The 18514-nt window shown below is 30.9% G+C and overlaps 1 protein-coding gene across 1 annotated transcript; it reads right to left on the bottom strand.

Annotated features, from left to right (window-relative positions):
- Positions 1–1265: 1265 nt before the first annotated feature.
- Positions 1266–18042, bottom strand: LOC143054263 (uncharacterized). The gene is made up of 7 exons (XM_076227219.1): positions 17964–18042; positions 16796–16918; positions 15996–16178; positions 8551–8664; positions 6325–6405; positions 3069–3147; positions 1266–2302 (listed from the first exon to the last, which is right to left on the bottom strand). Exons 2-7 carry the CDS (start codon positions 16863–16865, stop codon positions 1723–1725), a joined length of 1107 nt encoding a protein of 368 aa, XP_076083334.1. The 5' UTR covers positions 16866–16918; positions 17964–18042; the 3' UTR covers positions 1266–1722.
- Positions 18043–18514: the final 472 nt, after the last annotated feature.

The raw sequence follows: 18514 nt of genomic DNA, 5'->3' as shown, positions 1-18514 counted from the left end.
TTATACATCAAGTTAAGTACCAATATACTAAACACGTGATAGTTACAGGTCTCGTTTTCTTCGTTATCCATAAGTCTAACAATTGTGCTTGAAGCAATGAAATAAGTATTGTCAACCGAAAAATATTATGGTCACCATAAGTTGTTAAGATTTAAGTTATTGTTAAACAAAAACTTTTTTTAATTAAAGTGTCATAATTGTTATATTTTAGAAATTGACATCACAAGTACTAGTACGTATGTGTATAGATTTGAATCAAATTTACGGTCCAATTTTACCTTATCTACTGAAAGTTAACAGTAAAAAAGTATGCATTTTAAAATTAAACTGAACTAGACTTAAATCTGGGGTGATACTTAAACACGCAACATCACAGGTGTCACATGTGAAGCAGGATCTACTTACTCTTCCAGGATAAGCCCCGTTTTTTTGTATGACTCGTCTTGTGTGTCTTTTTTATATTGAATTTTGTATACCGTTGTTTGTCTTTTTATATGCTGATATTTCCGAGCTAAATATTTCTTTTTAACAAAAATTGTTTTGTCTTACAAGAAATTCATGATCAAAAGTCAATTGTTATTACAGGGTGAAATTAAACAGATTAGGTTGCATTTTGAGTTTCATAACAAGTGACAATGCGATATCGCTTGATATCAACTCGAGTTATTCAATTTCAATATATTGATAAACGAGCATTCGGCGAGTTTATTATTTCCATTTAAAATAGTTTAAATAACAAGAAATGATATCAAGTTGCTTAACTTATTTCTCTATGGTCAACTTTGTAAAAGTGTAAATTTAAAATTCGGCAAAATGTGCATCTTGTCTTTTGCTTATCCCTGAATGATGTCGTATATTCTTTACAGCAGTACAAACCTGAATAACAGACATTTTAAGTCTTTTTGTACGCTTCAGATTGAATATAATTTAACAGAAAGACGATTGAAATGTGTAAAGGTCTATTATTGTAGAAACCACACATGTCCGTTGCTATGTACGAAATGTACATCGTCTCAACCATTGATCAATGACCTAGCGAATAGCCAGGTGAAATGTAGTCTTGTGATGCTGGATAAGCAAAAAAAAATTAACGCAGACATGTGAATACTTGTTTCGTGTCACTCTCTGTGCAGTATGATACGATAACCATCTCCTCATGCAAGACATAGATAACAGGCCATCACGAAAAGAAAAAATCGTTTTATTATAATAAATTGAAAATAACATTTTGTTCCGCAATTACTAAACTGCCGACGACAGATTTCTATGTAATGTATTGAACTTTATTTACCATTGGATACGATCGCACCTATTTATTAACACACAATAACGTTATCATAAGAAGTAAGTTTGTTTGAGAGTCTCGTATGCTAGTCCTCTATTTTGAAAACTTCACCAATAACTTACGAATTTTGTCTCCGACATCATGTTTATTGAAGTGAAAGAATGACCCCCCCCCTTTTACACACAAAAAATTATGATGTTAACGTCAAATCAGATATAAACCGAATCTAAAATCCAAGGTAAGCAATTATTATATATAATTAGTTCAAAACACATTTTGTTAATAGTTAAAGTTTTGTAAGACAAATGCATAAACCATCGTAAACATTGACGATAGACAAACAAATTTATAGTTATAATACATGACCAATTATGGATTAAACATTAAATGAACCGAGTTGGATAATTAAAAAAAACAATAACATTTAATGTGTGTTATTACTTTTCAATGTTAAAATGCTCATAATTCTTAGTATCCTCCCTAACAGTAACACCAGCATGATCATACGTAGGATCCGATTCTGTCGCATTTTTTAAATGATCATAAACTTTCATGTCACTCATTTCCTGCTTTGTAACACTATTCAAATGGTCATAATCAGTATTTGCTGTATATAGATCCAGTTCATCTGTGTCCGTAATTGGCTTTGCCAGGGCATAATTACTAACGTTCGTTTTGTCAAACTCAGGAATTGTACGTGCATTGCTCTGGTTGTTTCTGTCTTCTGACTTCATATCATTGTATCCAAGATTTGAAATTGCATTGTGAGTTTTGTTAGCTTCATTATGGATCTGAAACGTGGATGAGACAATCCTAGTGTATTCATTTGTTTCTCCCTCGGTCTTGTTAGCTAGTTTTTGATTGCTTGACAATGGTTTAGCTAAGGAATAGTCAACAGTATTTATATCAATTTCATGATACTGTTCATCGGAATCATTTTCTTTTGTATGTGCATGCACATTTACTGAACGATCACCATCTCCAATAGTTTTCATGTGCGGTTCTTTGGAAGTTTTTCTAAAATAAAAATACTTGTATACATAACAAAAATTAAAAGACAAACTTCTAAAACACATTTCTTGTTCCATCAGACGCTTAAGCCTGATTATTTCAGTACGGAATTGTAAACAAATAAATTTGGTATCTTATCATTAACTGTATAATATAAATGACAACAAAACTGACGCGTAATTTTGTCGATCTTAAATTAGAGTGTTAAAGTCCTCGAGCATCACTGAAGAGCCATTAATCGGTACTGTTAATTTTATTACAAACATTCGATTGATAATACCTTCGAAACTGCCAAGGTAAAAAACAAAAAACTATCAAAACAAACACACCAATAAACAATAGTATACAAAGCAAAATTAAGAACACCATCCAAAACCGTGCTCCGTAAGGCTATACAGTCCTAATTGACATACAATGTCATGCAATTAAATCTGGTCCAATATTTTACTATGTTTTCGCAGTGCCATTGTCAGGTGATAAAATACAAAAACAATTTCGTTTTTCGTTATGTCGTATTGCGTAATGTATTACTCAGGTAATTTTCCTGTTGCTTTAATGTCTGATTTATAAGTAAATTTTATTGTGTATTCATTCGTCCAAAACATTGGCCTAATAATTTGTTTTTAATAATTAAGTTTTTCTTCATTTGTGCTTATTGATAACATATTATTTTCGCTTATGGTGTATCAAAGATGCTCGTTAATGTGTTTTATAATCAATGTGTGTAAATACATCGATGACATTTTAAAATTATATTTGGACGCAATCATACCTTCTTTTGTACAAGAATAGGGCTGTAACACCAATAAGCGCTATAATCAATACAGCTGATACCGTTCCACCAATTACACCTAGATAATATATATCGATATTATCAAAGGTAAATCACATGTGATATGTTTCTTTTTATGTGTAAGATTTAAACGTTGATCTCGTCCTTTCGTTAATACTTTTTGCGATTATGTAAAAAAGGAATACAAGAGATACATTGAGATCTATTTCAAAGAAGGAACTACAACTAGCCAAAACAAAAATGACGATATTGTCTAGAAAATGAGCAAAACTCTCAATTTCTACCAATAGCACTACGTAATCATATCTTACAGTTGATGCTATAAACTAAACCGCTTTTTACATATCAATCTTTTTTAAATTCGAATTAGGCTACTTATGGTAAAGTTGCAATCATCTCTTCACAATATTTGTGAATGTGTTTATCGCTTGCTTGACAGATGAAAGTAAAAGATCACCGCAGTTTTCTTTTATTTGTCACAGCATATTTAAAATTATTTATGGCATTGTTTTCAAGTTCACGTTTCTCCATTATTATCGTTTTATGAAAGTTAGGATGTGTTTAGATTGCTTAATATGAGATAAAAAGACGTGTTATGATTGCCAATGAGACAACTCTCCATCAGAGACAAAAGTTACACCAAAAACTAACAACTATAGGTATCTGTATGGCCTTCAACAATGTGCAAATTCCATACCGCAAGTTAATATAATGATAAACTGGTAAATTTAATGTCAGAGGCAACATATATGGGGCAATTACACATACTCATTATGGGAGACTAACTATCCTGAGATTAATTGAGAAATATGAAATACAAAACGGGAAAGATCCAAACCTACATGATGTAGAATTTCTTACACCCCACACTTCCTAGATTAATTAATAACAAACAAGGACGAAATGATACTTAACTTAAATGAGCCTTCTTGGAAAAACTGACCATTGCGTCCTATATATTTCTATGTAAATGTAAATAGAACACACAGATTAGCAAAACTGTATAGTTATTGAAACTACAATGATTTTATTCAAGAGCTATATAAAATACATTGGCATGATAAACTCAATGATGAAAACTACATTGATGATATATAATTGGCAATATTTTTAACCCAGAACCTTTACCGATTTTCATACAAAATAAAAAAGAGAAATAAAAGACTAATAATGATATGGTTTTGAAGCACCTTAAAAGAATTATGACGTATAAATCCAGGCCCTGATTTTCTACATCAAAGACCGTTGTTTGAAGTAAAGGAAGGTATATCCGAACCATTAAGCTGATTTTTAGCCAATCACTATCTCAAAAAGTAGTCCCAAATGAATGAAAAAAGCCCTAGTGAGTGCTATCTTCATAAAAGGGAATACCTCACAAGCAAAAAACTTTATTACATTATTGGTTTGCAAAATTAGCAGAAAATTATAAGAGAGCAAATCATCAGCCATATGAAACTGATATAAATTCTTGATTGCGCTTTCTAATAAAATTTCTAATAAATCACTATTTCAAAAGGACATCACACGATTAAAAATAATATATCGACCATGATTTTCGAACGTGTTCGAAACATTATTGATGCACAATTTTATTTCACATAAACAGAGCAGCTATATTTGCGGAAGATCAACAACAACGTGGCCACTACGAGAAGTTATAAACAATGGTCATGAAGTTGATTGCATGAAAACCTTCGACAAAATAAGAGACACGAGACTCCTAAAGAAGATTGAGAAATTTGGAATAATTAACCCTATCCTATATTGGATAAAAAAAAATCTATCATATAGAAAACAAAGATTTTCAGTGATTGAGGAGAAATCAGAGTGGAAAGATGTAACATCTGAAATATTTCAAGGCTCATTAATAGGCCCCTGTTATTTGTTATATATATACACGACATGCCAGACTGCGTCACATCAGATGCTTACTTATTTGCCGATGACAACAAAATCTTCAGGATCATTTAAGACAAAACAAGCCAATATATACTTAAAATGATTTAAAAAAAATGATTAGTGCATTGATATATTGCTCCTAAGATTCAACCCAAAATTATTTAAACATAAACATGTAAGCAGAGCGGTAAGAAACGACAGCACAACATACAACCTATTAGGTCAGAATATTAGAAAATGCAGGAATGGGAAGGATATTTTGAGAGGTCATAGACGAAGTTTTAACATTTAAAAAATATATTTGCGAAAAAAAACCAAAGCTAATTTCTTTTGTTCGGCATTAAGAAGAACACTTAACATTTTTAATGCAGCAATCTTCCTTCTACTATATTACCATCATTAGTGAGAACACACTTACAGTATGCTTGCTCATGATTGACACCTTTTTAAAAGAAATATATATAGAAAAATCGAGAATGTACAATAAAGAGCGACACGTCAGATACCTTGATTCAATAAATTAAGCTTACCAGTAAGACTTAAAAAGATAAGGCTACCGACATTGTCATATAAAAGGATTCGAGGGACATGTTTGAGACATATACGATACTAAACGGAAAATCTGTTCCAGAAACTAGTACAATCCTTAAACTAATAGCAAACACAGCAAATAGACATAGCACAAGAGTCAAAAGTAAACAATCATTTACCAACGATATAAAACTAGTTAGAGAAAAAATAACTTTGCAGTAAGATTTGCAAAAATATGGAATAACTTACCAGATAAAGTTATGAAAGCTCCCTTTTCTATAAAAGCATTTAAAATAGAGGAACTGGGAGGATCTTGTACCAGAAAACATCACTAAGTATCATTAAAAAAGTATGTCTGTCATATCTGTCATAAAAATACTACAAGAAATAAAGTCTTGATTGCGCTTTCTAATAAACTTTCTATTAAATCACTATTTCAAAAGGACATCACTCTATTAAAAATAATATATCGACCATGATTTTCGAACATGTTCGAAACATTACTGATATCAGTATTCAAAATATATCTAATAATTAGATAAAACTGTACTTTGTGAGCGCTTACAACTTTTCAAAGACCAACAAAAACACAAAGAGCCGATTGGAGGGTGCTTATGATTTACGTGTCTTGATACCACGTTATGGCAGTTTCAAACATTTGAATAGTGCAAGATTATCCATCTAAATTATGTGACAATGCCATTGTTGGTTAAAACATAAAAACTGGTTTAATTGGAACAGAACATAACTTATAAACAGTGCATACATTTTATCTCTTTGGCTTACATTTTTAATTTCAACTTACTTGCAGCTGTATCATTTGGTTCACCAGTTTTTGGAGATATGTTTGGAATAAAAATGGTTTCTCCATCGTCTTTATTTGTTCCTATGATTATAGTATAAATGATAATACATGGCATATTTAAAACAAAACGAAAGTACTGATATATATATCTGTTTCTCTTGAGTGTATTTAAGGAGGCTCGCGGGTATAAGATTTTCAGAAAAATATAACATTAATTTTCCACTATAAATTTTATTTATAACCTTTAGTAGTTGTTACTTTATCATATGGTACAAAAATCATTCCAAAATATCAATTCCTGTTGGCCCCAAGTGACTTTTAAAATGAAGATATCATTGAAAAAGCTCCAAATTATTTCATTATTTTATTTCATTTTTGTATTAAGTATACGATAAAGTTCATTTATAGAAAAATATAGAGAAATCCTATATTAAATAAAAAAAATGTTTTAGACCCGCGAGCCCCCTTAAGAGATGACCGTTATTTTGTTTTATACATGCATTTGTGCACTTTTTTGTTTTATTAAAGTACGAGAAATAGGTAGTTGTATTAAAATAGTATTTTGCAATCAAACACAGTCCGAGATAGGAAACTGCAAAATCAATCTTGCATACACGTCATTTTTTTTTCTTAAACATGTTTGTGATAAATAACAGAGAACACAGTTGTTGGTAAGAACTAAAAATACCAACAGTATTGTTTTTTCAGCGAAAAGCATTTCATATTATTTGTATATTAACCTATCCATATTTTATTGTATCATTTGTTTATGATATTTTATTTGCTATAGTTTTCACAATATGTTACATATATTTTCTGGACGTTATTACATACCCTGAATATATACAATATATAACAGGTCAGTGATGAAGACACCTATTAATTACAACTATATTTATTAACTGGCTGTTTTAGCTTAAATCCTTGTCAAAAGTAAACTACAAAAACACATCTAACGACTGAACTACAACTGTCTTTTTCCTTACTCAGTACAGGCATTACCTTATGTAGATAGTGATAATGAATTAAACTTGGTTTTATGAATAGCTAAGCACCTCACTAGTATGGCAGTCCCATACAATTCCATTATATTGACAACAATATTGGGGAATACAAATTGTGTTACTCTCAAAATGAGTCGGAGGAAGCCGTGTATGTTGTTTCTTTAATTTCTAGGTCTAGAGGATATATAGAACTATAAGCCTTGTACCTTTGATAACTATTTACACCACTTGGTCGATGACACTGCTGGTAGACGTTTCATCCCCGGGGGTATCACCAGTCCAGTTGTCAACACGTCGAAGTTGACATGAATATCAAGTGAATGGTTATTTTTAAAGATTAACTATTTGCAAAAGTATAAACTATTTGAAATACCAAGAACTTTTTTATCCCAGGCATAGATTACCTCAACCGTTTTTGGCACAACTTTTTGGAATTGTGGTTTCTCAATGCTCGTAAACTTTATACTTGTGCGTCTATTGTCCGTCTCAAACTATTAGCCTGAGACCTATGATAACTATTAGCACAAACAACGGTGCTACTGCTGGTGGACGTTTCGTACCCGACGGTGTCACCATCCCAGTAGTCAGCACTTCGGTTTTGACATGAATATCAATTATATGGACATTCTTATAATCAACTGCTAGCAAAAGTATAAATTACTTGAAATATTAAGGATTTTCTTAACCCAGGCCTATATTACTTTATTCGTATTTTGAACCACTTTTTTTGGAATTTTTGGTCTTCAATGCTCTTCAGTTTTGTTTCTCAAAAAGTATGAATTATTTGAAATACTTTAGACTTTCTTATCCAAGGCAAACATTACCTTATTTGAATTTAAAACAACTTTTTGACATTTTTGGTCATCAATGCTCTGCAACTTTGTTTGGCTTTCCAACTATTTTGATCTGAGAGTCACTAATGAGTCTTATGTAGATGAAATTCGCGTCAAGCGTATCAAATTACAAGAATGGTACCTTTGATAACTAATAATGAAACCAACAGTTAGGATTATTAATGGAAAGAATATCATCAATATTTGTGGATGAGAAATTACTTCTTTATTTTCATGATTTCGACAAGTGTCTTTAGTATAAATAGTTCAAATTGGTATGAAAAACATAAAATATATCGACAGAAGAGGTAAATCTGTTTACAGATACTAATAATTTAAAGTTAAAAATAAAGATATACGTTTAGATACATGTATATTCCATAGCTTACCAAACCTGCAAAAAAACTTAAACCGCCTGCTACAGTTTTTTGTACTCTTTTCTTGTGTTTTGTTCTTACGATGTAATCTGAAACATGACTGAAGTTGCTGATCCTGAATATTTTCTGTAAATATAATTCATATTTTGTATTGTTAATTTGACGTAAAGTGTATTTACTGGTTAATTGGAACAGAGAATGGAAACGGAGAAGGGTCGATAAAAGTAAAATAACAAAAATAACAACGCCAATGAAAATTAATAACACAAGGGCCCATAACAAATGGCAAGATCAAATGTTAAAACACATTAAATGAAATGAAAAGTCTCATATTCCTGACTTGTTACAGACATTTTTTATGTAGAAAACGAAGGATTAAATTTGGTTTTATACCTACCTAAACATATCACTAGCATGATACGAAGTTCAATTTAATTGGCCTTATTGGTTGAGCATAATAGGTAAACATGTCAAATAAAGGGTACAGAAGTCAGCTTGTGTATACTCTATCGAAAAAAAAGCGTAAGCAGATATGAATGACAAGATTACAAAAAAAGTCCATAGTATAATGCCGGGACGGATGAAAACCAAGTCAGGCCCAAATGATATTTCCAAAAAATGGAATAAACAGTACAGATTAAGAACTATACAAATACAAATCAATGCAACAGTAGTATGCCGATGTTCAGAATTCATAAATCGATTAAGAAAAAAAAATCCGGGTTATAAACTGAAACTTTGGGAAACACATCAAATATGAGAGGAGAACAACGACACAACAAAAACACTAAAATGCAACACACACAGAAACGAACAATAATCTAACAATGGCCATTCTCTTGACTTGGTACAGGACATTTAAGAAAACAAATGGTGGATTGAAATACTATAACAAGTAATTAAGACGACAAAGAACGTAAGGACATATTAATAACTGTACACATTGACATATACTGTACTGACCTGATTTTAAAGCATACTACTCCATATGATACATGTTTTATTACGCTGAAGTATATTTTACGCTTCCCATACATAATAATGTTTGCTCCAAACTTGATAGTCTGTTATATTATAATGCATGAATTTAAACATTTAATAGTTTTACATTATGGCAATAAAATAAGAACATTGCTCAGCCAAAATTAGGAGGCACACATCCGACTTTTTGAAAGCGAACGTTTTTTGAGAACAGAAACAGTTGAAGCTCTATGTGATCACTAAGAATCAACACAATGATAACCAACGCGGTTGATCAGATTTTGAAATTTTAAATAATGAACGAACCTTTGCTAACACGCTCATAAATCAGATTCACAAATTGTTACTGGGCACAATCTAACCAGATTCGTACGTTCAAAGTTATTTTTAGATGTGCTCATTGCTTAAGGCCGTTAGGTGACTTATAAGCTGTGTCCTTTGATTTTGTGGAGAGTTGTCACATTGGCAATCTTACCAAATCTTCATTAATTTTTATATATACATCAACTACAAATTTTAATGAAATTTCAGGTGTGATGCTCTGACAAATTGTTGCAGTAGTACATGTAAGCTCGAAGAGGTATGACTCTAGATAAAGCAACAGATTGAGTTATATTTTCCTTCGATATGTATTTCTACATCATATGTTCTTATTGTGTACAAAGTTTTACTTAATTGAGTGGTGTGGTTTTATTTTTGACAAACTGTTGCAGCAGTATATAAGAACCAACATAAGTGGGCATTACTCATAGAAAAAAACTATAAACGATGACTTCCTGTCGATATGCATATCAACTTAGTACGTCTTAATTGTATACACTGTTTTATGAAGTTATATTGTGTGGTTTCTGGAGAGTTGCGACAACAAACTATTGCAGTAGTATATATGTAGGACTCAAATCTATGGCGGGTTCCAAATCTATGGCAAATGTGACGTTACAAACGCCAAAAAACTCATATCTATGGTATATTTTTGTTTTCTCCAGATCTTTGAATTGCGTCACAATTGAATAACGCCATATTACATCGTCGCCCCCGCAAACGTTGGTGGAACCTATAAATTTGAACACTATTCCAGAAATAGGCATTTCCCTCGACAACAATGTGCGGATAGTCTCAAGGCAGATGTGGCCTATTACTACTATTCGGAAGGCGGACGAAATGTGCTGTACCGGCCAAACCCCGCAGTGAACAATGGCAATGTTTTTTTCATCGATTTTTTTTTTAGAGAAATGAGTTATAGAAAACATTTTACTGTCTTCGGCTGAAAAAGTTTATAAAGTGAAAGATAAAAAACGGATATCAATTTGATTTAAATTGTCATTAAATTAAAAAAAAAGATGCATTAACGAAGAAATAAATATTACTTGAAAATTGAAACTGGTCATTTCTGTTTTATAAAAAAAAAAAATACCTTCTTGTTTGTTAAGGGACTTACTAGACTAGTTGGTTTACTGAATGGGTTAAACAGGTACCATGCAAAGATTTGAAAAAGTTTATTTTTACGGGGCACATCATTTCAATCTTGAAGTCTGTATTAAGGTATACGAATTCATCATTTTTCGTTTTATTTTTACCATCACGATTTGGTTGACCATTATTGAATGTTTATTTCACAAATGTTTATAGACATGCTTCCGTTGTCGTACATATCCACTTGTTTAAGACAAATCATTGGTTCTATAGGTACTGCATTTTTTTCCATTTGCACATCATTTGCAATAGATTTGGAAACCGTGAACATAAATCCGCCATAGATTAGGAAATTACAAAACTTGCCATATATTAGGATTATAAAAAGTCTGCCATAGATTTGGGATGGCATGACGTTACATTTTCCATAGATTAGGAATCTGCCATAGATTTGGAACCCACCATAGATTTGAGTCCTACATATATGTTGGCGGCAATAAGTGAAATTAGGCATTCAGCTTATATCCTAGGCAATAAGATGACGTCTAGGCATTAAGTCATTGCCTGAAATATTCAGGCATTAAGCATATTTCCTGAAATCTGCTGATGATTAATCATCCTATTGCCGAACATAATTTTTGGCAATAAGTGAACTCTAGACTTTATGTATGTTTTGGTGATTTATTCTATATTAAGATAGTTTCTTAATTATATTTTTTTAATATTATTACACTTCAATAGTCTAACTGGTTTGAATAGGTCAAAAGAAGACAAAATTAAGATATTTTTTTATTGGATGAGTAAATGTTCGTTATAATAGTTCCATAACTAGAGATGGCAAATTATTTAAACACAAATTCTATTAAGTTTTCATATTTTTGAAGTATCATTTGATGAGTTTTAATATAAATAACATATTTTATTAGTGAATTTGTTTCCGGTAGATAATATTTTATACTTAGGGGACATGTTTACAGAAGCAGTCTAAAGATTAGGATGTGTCTTAAGACCAACTTAGGACATATATGAGTCTTAAGTGGATTGATCAAATATGTCGCACCTTAGGAAAATCCTAGAAATTGTCCTTACTGTAATTTACCACTTAAGGTGTCTAAAGATAGTCTTAGGATGGATCTAACTAAAGAATGGACTTTTTTATAAACAGGTATGGCCTGTATTGGTTGCATTTACTATAGAGAGCTACCATTTGATTTTTAGAAGGGGGAGCTAGGGAGAAAAAATTGTGTCCTGCATTCCTTTTTTTTAAATTTCTATCTTTCCTTTAATTTTATTTTTCACTCTATTCCTCTATTCGGTCGTGCATTTTCATAAATCTTCATCCTACCTTTTTTCAAATTTCATACTTGCCCTCGTCTCGAATCTGTCTTAAAATAAAACAGGACCCTGTAGATTTGCATCGGTAAAGTTCGTATTTCGTCTCTTGTTCATATTCACACGTATATGTTATTTGCAGTAATAACATAGTTGAAGTACTCAATAGTTATATGAAAAATGCACGAGATCTGCCTTTGAACTTTTAAGTATTAAACCGTGACACTTCGAATTCAGCTCACTCAAAGCATATAATGATTTTTCCGATTATATATTTAATTTTAATTATTTATAATTAGTTTGTTCAATTCTAATATAAAACGTTGTTATATTTTTTTTAATTATGTTTTCTTTCATAGAGATTAAATGTATACTTATACTATCAAAATTATATATTACCTTTAATTTAAAACTAATAATTATTTTCTAATTATTATCTTTTTTTTAAATTTTAGTGATGGGTTAAATTTGATAAACTATTTTTTTATATTTGCTATTATAGGATTAAACACATTTTTTCTAGAGGTAATTGATGCATTGTAAACCGGGGCGATTAACTCACAAACTGAATAAAAGTCCGAACGACTTTTATGTTAAGTTTGTGAGTAAGAGATCCGGTTTACACATCAATAACCTCTAGAAAATATGTGTTTAATCCTTATATTTCTTCAGCCAAACATACGCGATTATTAATTTACATTATTTGTTTGATGGCTGCTATATTTGCCATCAAAAGCCCAATGACATGTCGTAACTAAGGAGTACGCCGCCATGTTAACTTTCCAAAAACCATAAACGTCCGATAAATGCATCAGAATCTAAAATTAAATATAGCACCTACCTCAAAAACTTCATTTTAATTAAATATTATCCGAGTTTGAAGCGTACACGTAACGAAATATTTTTCCCTTGAAAATTTCAACCCGTATGACGTCGTGTTTATATGCCAAGACGTAAATTCGGCAAATCCTTCACGAAATTTCGCGGAATTTTATTTAAATTTTATTTTTATACATTTTTGAAGCTTTAGTGCATTTGTTTTATTTCTTTTTTTTGTTATATATGTATTAGAATAGAAACAACTATTATGCAATTGTTTTATAATCGCAATTTACTGAAAATCCCAGTATCCCTGCAAGAATGTGTATCGCGCATGAATGGATTACGAAAGTAGTTTCGAAAACATGGTTTATCGAAGTGTAAACCAAGAGAAAAATTCGAATTGACCAATCCAATTCAAGTATTTATAGATATGAAAATGGTATAAGAATCATTTTCTTTTACTCCAATACTAAAGAACAGTAGAACATCCTAGCTCAGATAATCTAAATACAGCTTGGGTGTGCATGTTGAGACATGCTGTAAGTCGGTCCTAACTCTATTTTAATTTTTGTCCTAAGAATTTCTCATACGATCGATTTTAAGACAGTTTCGATAAACAGGTCCCAGTTATCATACTAGTATTATACATGTAACAAATGTATTTTTATTTAAATGAATAAATGTCTTTAATTTGAGCGCATTTATACTTTAGGCATACAGCTTAATGCTTGCACACATTTTTCAGGATTTAAGCTTAAATCCTAAGATTTAAGACTAATGCATACATAATTTCGGCAATATATTTATTGCCTAGGCGTTAGCTTATATGTATTGCCTAGGAGTTATGCTTAATGCCTTATTTCACTTATTGCCGCCAACATATAAATGCCAAAAGTTTAAAGAGGCATATCTGTTAGAAAAATATTATTGAATCATAATATCCTAATAATATGCACATCTTTATAGCATTATAGTAAGTTACATGACATTCTGTAGTTTGAGAGGAGTTGCGATGACAAGACCAGGACTCATGAGCTAAAGTTAAAAAAAAGCCACCTGTTGAGATCAGTTTTTACACATGTACATCTATTTAGACCTGTCAGAATACTGCAAACCAATTTATTTTCGCAGATACTTTATTTCGCGATTAGCCTTTCATAGCCGATTTCGCTGCAATTCAAATTCGCGATTCTCAAATTTAATTGATGTTGCATTACATGGAAGAATCCAAGATTTACACATTAGCGCAAATCTATATTCGCGATTTTTTTCTACTCGTGAAAGTCGCGAAAATAAATTACGCGCAAAAACTAGTTGGTTTACAATAATCACTTATAGATCTGTTCTAAACAGTTATACATACAAACAGTAACAATATATTCTCTTAAGACAAACAATGAAAGATATCGATGGGTATTTATTACAGTAACATATTTGAGGTGTTCAGTTCGATAAAATATTATGGGTATTTAATACAGATAAAATATGGTTCATTTTAGTAAAAATGTTTGGTTGGTTTGTATAGTTGGATAATTATATAACTATTTACATGCGTTAAGAGAACCCACACTTCATTAAGCTAAATTGTTAAAAAAGACCATCTAAAAAATGCGAAACATATTAAATGATACAAAATGAAAAGAAACAACGATAACCTTATAAAATTGAAAAAGAATGAATCATGGATATAACCTGTTTTTATAATTAAAAGCTAAATAAAAAAGGAAATAAGTAAACAAGTAAATAAATAAATAGATCAACAAACATGAGTAAAAACGTGTCTCTACTATTCAACTTCTGCGTTTTATTGTCGAGGTTTACCGAACGTTCTTTTAATTAATAATCTTCACAGAATCATGAACAAAATGACTAATAGACATACACTAAGACGAGATGTGGAATTTCTCATCCGTTTATATTCGTTGTTTAAATTCTATTACAGCAGCTGATAAATGATATGATGTTTTTGATTTTTACTTTCAGAATCAATTAACATTATCTCAATTTAGCGCTTGTTTTTCTTAATTTCATTTAGGTTTTGCCCTCGCACTCGCATTGTGCGGTTTTCGAGGTACCAACGAGATGTCAAGTAGCAACGGTCACTTCATACACAAAAAATCAGGGAATTCAAGTGCGGAAAGACGCTTATTCAATTGCAGTACATTTTTTTGAAGATTTGGATTAGATAATGGATTATGAAGAAGAAAAAGGCCACGTTAATTCGTGTTATAGAACAACTGAGCTATTCATTTAAGTGAAACATATTTATTCTATTTTTATTGAATTTCAGTATCTATTGATTTTTAACGAATCACTAAATTCATAGATATATGTGTCAAAACTGTTTTCTAGAAATAACATTGTTATTCGAGGTTACATATGCAAGACTAAGTTCTCATGTAGAGCTGTAAATGTCATTATATATTTTTTAATCAAATAATTAATTAATATAATTACAAATACATAAACCAAGTCGATGATAAAATTATTAACAACATGAAATGAAGACATATACAACTTAATTATAATGCACACATTTTCATTAGACAACAAGGGGCGGGGGAAGGGATATATTCCATAATGTATCCGTATTTAACTTAGAAAAAGCCACAAGTTTGAATTCTGGAAATCATTTTGTGTGATTTCATCAATTGTTAATAACAATAAACAAAAATGCAGATGTCTCACATACAATTCCTTTTCTTGTCAGAATTTGATTTCGTTGTGTAGCGTACAAAATGCCCACACACTGTTTTGTTTACGGTTGTAATAACTCGCATCAATGGTGTCTCATGTGATTCTAAAGGCAAAAACAAAGTTGAGCAAAAAATTATAGTTAAATGTGATATATACAACGAAATAAATTTTGAATTGAACATAGGAGACAGTCATGGTACAATTGTACATACCCGATTTCTTTAAATAAAACGTATGGTTGTAACGTCTTACATTCGTCCAAAATGGATGCGGTAAGGGTGTCTCTTGACTGCAAAAATTATTTGGATACCACTTTATGAAAGAACCTTCTTTTTTACATTGATCTGATGCGTTTTGATAAAAACCATAATTATACCCGAGGATTATGTTGTTATCTAAAAAATAAATAAGTACTAAATTGCATTATAACTTCATCCGTATTGTTTTCTTTTATAGAAATATATATAGGCGTTTTAATTCATGGAAAGTTCGCAAACATCAATATCGTAAGTAAAGTTGTTGAAATGTTTTTATAACTTCATTTCCTTGGTACATTTTTCTTCGTCCGTACAAGAAGACCTAACGTATGACAAGTGTGTCAACACAGGCACAAGATAAAGAAATGAAGTAGGCATATATCACGTTTACCACATAGCGTTAACACACAGTAAATCAGATAAATGGTAACAATGAATGTTTATTCAGTTATCCTCGAGGCTAGAATATTTGAAAAGCCGAAATATATAAACACGTTGAAAGACATGGTCACCACAAAAAAACACAGAGTAAGGCCAAATAAAAGCTTCCCAGGCAGGCAATTTATTCCCTGATATAAAATTATTTAAAACAATTGATAACAACAACTTTCAATCTTATAATTTGTGCAATGACCTTGCAATTTAATGTAAATAAAATGCCTTTTTAATTTACTTCCTTGCAAGCGTGATGGTATTATTCTGCCTATGAGCTTTAAGTATGTTAGTGTTTTCTGCATAGTGTCTTAAATTATTACCACATTTCACATTAAAGTTTGTTTCGCAGTAGTTATTTTTTCGAACGATACTATCACCATTGCATTTCATTACTGCAATGCAATCTTTGCCGTTTTCTTCCTTTTGAAATTGAGGCCTGTAATCTGTGAAGAAAAACAAATGGGTTTTCATTGTTATATAGATATAAAAAGATGTGGTAGGAGTACTATTGAAACAACTCTCCATCAAAGTCAAAACTTGTTAAAGTTAACCATTATAGGTCAAAGTACGGTCTTCAACACCGAACAGCAAGCTTTAAAGTGCCCCAGAAATGACTAGTGAAAACCCGTCAAACGAGAAAACCAACGGTCTTATCTATATAAAAACAAGATAAATGAGAACCACTTATGAACCACATCAACGAACGACAACCACTGAACATCAGGATTCTGACTAGGACAGGTTCAAACAAATGAAGCCGGTGCAAATGTTTAAATAAGTACAAACCTTCATCCTTACCCGAAACATTAATGTAACATCACAACATACAAAGACACACTACAACATATCAATTGTAATGATTCAACTCAATCAAAACACATAATAACTAGGGATGTCAACTCGGTAACCATTTATTGATAGAATACTTTCTCGGAAAAACATCTACAAAATGAAAATACTACTCTATATACGTGTTGTAGGACGTTGTTTTATTGACGTACACATAATAAAAAGTTCTTTTACAATATGTACTATGTCTGTGGTAGGTCCGTGGAAACAGATATCGTTCTTAGATTTTCGTTGTCTACAAATACAGTCCTTATTGTGGGCAGTGTATACTTTGCAAATAGTTTTCATACACTTTCCAAATTTATCTTTTTATATACATGCATTGAAATATAAATTAAAGGGATGAAATACATATTTGAATAAATGAGTGCAGAAACTGTATGTTAAGTTGTAATTTGATCCAGTTCAATAAAAGGCAAGAACTAGTATGTCTGAAACTGTCAAACTGAGTTGTATGCCCCCTTACCATGGATGCACATTGATGGTATTCATAGTTTCTTCACCGAACAAATATACAATGTAGATTCGCATTATCGGGTAAAGACTATTTTTTTTTTGGTGACTATATATGTCGATTTAATGATCTAACATAAAAGACATCAACATTTAATAAAATTTAATATAACATCTGATACTCACTTTCCCAAACTGTAAAGCAACCCTCACAATTACAATCAGTCTTTCTTTCAAATGATGATATATCATCTGTACAGTAACAATCTTTCCCCTTTAGTAATAATGATGATGATGATGATGATGATGATGATGATGATGATGATGATGATGATGATGATGATGATGATGATGATGATGATGATGATGATGATGATGATGATGATGATGATGATGATGATGATGATGATGATGATGATGATGATGATGATAAAAATAATAAATGTTACTACGAAAATGATAGAAAAAACAATTATAATAATGATCATATAACTAATAGATATATAAAACAATACAAATATTATTATTAATAGTAATAATTATAGTAACATTTATTATTATGATAATAATAATTAAACTGTAGGATGATAAGAATAATAAATAACAAAAGATAAAACAAAATGTATTCAGGTATCGCAGATCAAATTTATTCGTTCATAGTGTGTTAATTTACGTTTTTTGATTGAGTTAAGCCTTCCAATTGATATTTAGTCGTGTGTTTTTCTATGTTGTGATGT

This window comes from Mytilus galloprovincialis, chromosome 12 (assembly GCF_965363235.1).
Source record: "Mytilus galloprovincialis chromosome 12, xbMytGall1.hap1.1, whole genome shotgun sequence".
NCBI classification, from domain to species: Eukaryota; Metazoa; Mollusca; class Bivalvia; order Mytilida; family Mytilidae; genus Mytilus; species Mytilus galloprovincialis.
This window is presented reverse-complemented; position numbering and strand designations above follow the sequence as displayed.

Excerpts from the sequence above, each read along its gene's own strand:
- LOC143054263 (XM_076227219.1), bottom strand. The coding sequence starts at position 16,865 with ATGAAATGCAATGGTGATAGTATCGTTCGAAAAAATAACTACTGCGAA. Across the intron at positions 8,665-15,995 it reads GTTTTATTTAAAGAAATCGG|AAAATATTCAGGATCAGCAA; the intron begins GTATGTACAATT and ends TTATATTTACAG. Across the intron at positions 3,148-6,324 it reads ACCAAATGATACAGCTGCAA|GTGTAATTGGTGGAACGGTA; the intron begins GTAAGTTGAAAT and ends TATATTATCTAG.